The following is a 2,583-nucleotide window of genomic DNA, read 5'->3' on the forward strand; positions in this document are numbered from 1 at the left end:
AACGTTTTACTAATTTTTAGTTCGTAGCCGTTACGTCAGTGTAGCAAAAACTTGCAGTACTTGCATATTTTATGCAAATAAATTTGTAAATAAAGAAACTCTTACCACCGGTTACATTTACCCAACACACGTCCAATTATATCGTACCTTTTTATGCAATTGTAACGCGATCTTAATACCTTGGAAATAATAAAGACGATTTAATTTTTGTATTACCCATTATTTAGGCAAACACAAATCAAATATTCGGGATCGAGATTAACGGTTTATAGGTCATGCTTACCGTTACATAATTCCTCGAAGTAATGGGTTTTATCGGATAAAAATTGATGTATGATGGAAGATGGCGCGGGGGCGGCAGTGGGGAGGCGGGGCGGGGGAAAGGCGGCGGCGCTGCGCGTGCGGCTCTCACCGCCTTATCTCTCGCGACCTCCGCCGGACGCGCACGCACGCCGCGCGCTTTACCGAACGCGATCGCGCTATGTCGCCCGACCGACGATTCGCTCGCGTCTTTGTATACTCCCAAGTTTCTGTTTATAAAAGTGCAGGCAGTAGCCCGGAAATGCGCCAGTGAATTAGTGCTTATTTATTGACTTATTATTTATTTTGCATTATAAACTTTAAAACGCTCTCGCGACACGACGATGGTGTCGGAAGGGGCTCTGCCCGTAGTATGGTGTATGCGCGACAACCAACTAGTGCCTCACCAAGTATCCGGTGTTAAGTTACAAGGCGCTGTTACGGGAGCGCACATAGCTGCGGTTACAGACTTTTTACGTATGGTAGCTGGAACGCCTATTATTTTACCGCATACAGCTGTCCCTGAAAATTTTGACAATGACATCAATAAAGAGAAGGAAAATACGACGAGGCAGCGAAAGATGTCGATGCAGGTCGAAGTGCCCTGCGTTTTCCTTTCGGAAAGCGCACTTCAAAAAGCGAAAAGCCGTAGCAATTCTCTAGAAGAAAAGGTAATTTTGGAAAATAGTAATAAATCGTCTCCAACCAAAAATGACTTAGATAATAAATCAATGTCTAGTTCTACTAATACTTTAGATTCTGAAGAGTGCCAAAAAAGGTTAGGAAAAGATAATTTTAAGCCATGCCCACTACGGGAATCTAGTGGCGAAATTTATCCACAAAGAATAACAAGGATAATAGAATTAGACGATTTTCATACACAAACTTCTGAAACAGAAAATGAAACGCTTCAGAGGATAGCTAGGATTATTGAATATGAAAATAATAATATGCCCTCGCCGGTATCTGCCGATGGAGATACTGATATGCCACAACGAATTACTAGAATTATAGAATTAAATGAAATGAATGATCTCGATAAAGAAGGCCCCCAAAGGCTACCTAGGATAATTGAAGTAGGAAAGGACGATGCGTTTCCCAGTATGGCAAGAATTATAGAAATGGAAAATGAAAAGTCAAACGAGAGAAGAATTTCTTTGACCAACGAACGAGAAATTAGTTCTGGAATAGCTGAAAATTATAGTGAGGAAATCATAATTAGGTCAAAACCTTTACATAGAAGTACACCTAGGTTTAGTGTCGACTCTTCATGCTCCGAAAACTCTTACGTAAACATTGAAACCATAAAGAGTTTACAGGATGTAAGAAAAGAGGAAAACACGGAAAGCGGAAGTCCCGAGTCGTTATCGTCTTGTAAACCTATTGTTCGTTCCCGGTTTCGGAGAAAAAAAACGTCAGTTTGCTCGATCGGCTCGTCCGACTGCGACGACGAAATCGACGTTATTTTTAAATCTAAGCCGAAGTCTAGTCAGTGGGTAAGTTTGGACTGGATTCCTCCGGCCCCTAAAGAGGAACAAGTCATTGGTCAAGTCTGTGATAAAAATGATTTTATTTCAAAATGGATCGCTGATCAAAATTCCCAAGATTCGGGAATCGTGGCAGACGAGCGAAGAAGGAGTCTTCCGCCTAAGTCGAACGAAATATATCTTCAGAATATGAGACGATTTAGCGACGGACTCCAGATATGTAAAGAGGATGCGGCTAGCGATTCTCCGGCTACGGTGAAATGGAAATGGCATGACATCGTCAAGAGACATCTTCAGTTGTTGAAAAATGAAAAAGGATTTCGTCGCCAACGAGGCAGCTGGATGAGAACAGCGAGACGACTGTCTAATACAAATATCAACACGAAAAGTTTGGAGCCGCTCCCGCACGATACCTACATAAAGATCAATACTATGCCGTAAGTAATCCTTAATATTTATTTCAAAACTAACACAATCAAATCAAACTATCGAGTCAAAAAAATATGTTGCACCGATGCGTATCCATGCGACGAGCCACATCGGTCCACTTAAGCGGAGGCAACCCGTTCAGCGAGTGGAACTGGTTACCACCTCACGCCCCGCGGCGTACCACGGCTCTGTGCTAATCAATTCCAATGACTAACGTTTACTGAAACCCTTTCGGATACAATATGTTCAGACAGTACTTGCGCTTTAAAACTCCTATTAAAACTAAAATGGGTAACAATATGTACAAGTTTACAAAATAAGATCAAGTCGTGGGGTTGTTGATAAGACGCCGGCCTAAAGATGTTAC

General features: G+C 41.9%; 1 protein-coding gene across 2 annotated transcripts in view; it reads left to right on the top strand.

The window, feature by feature from the left end:
• Positions 1 to 2,583, top strand: part of LOC106102457 (tyrosine-protein kinase Src42A) — a 58,377-nt gene that overhangs the window by 23,734 nt on the left and 32,060 nt on the right. The window contains exon 1 of one of the 2 annotated variants that reach the window (XM_013281944.1): positions 430 to 2,224. The exons of the other annotated variant lie outside the window; for it this stretch is intronic. Coding sequence (XP_013137398.1) covers positions 645 to 2,224 — 1,580 coding nt within the window. The 5' untranslated portion in view covers positions 430 to 644. Of the gene's footprint in view, positions 1 to 429; positions 2,225 to 2,583 lie in introns of those variants that run through there. 2 annotated transcript variants of the gene reach the window in all.

Source organism: Papilio polytes, unplaced genomic scaffold (assembly GCF_000836215.1).
Source record: "Papilio polytes unplaced genomic scaffold, Ppol_1.0 DF823923.1, whole genome shotgun sequence".
Lineage (NCBI taxonomy): Eukaryota > Metazoa > Arthropoda > Insecta > Lepidoptera > Papilionidae > Papilio > Papilio polytes.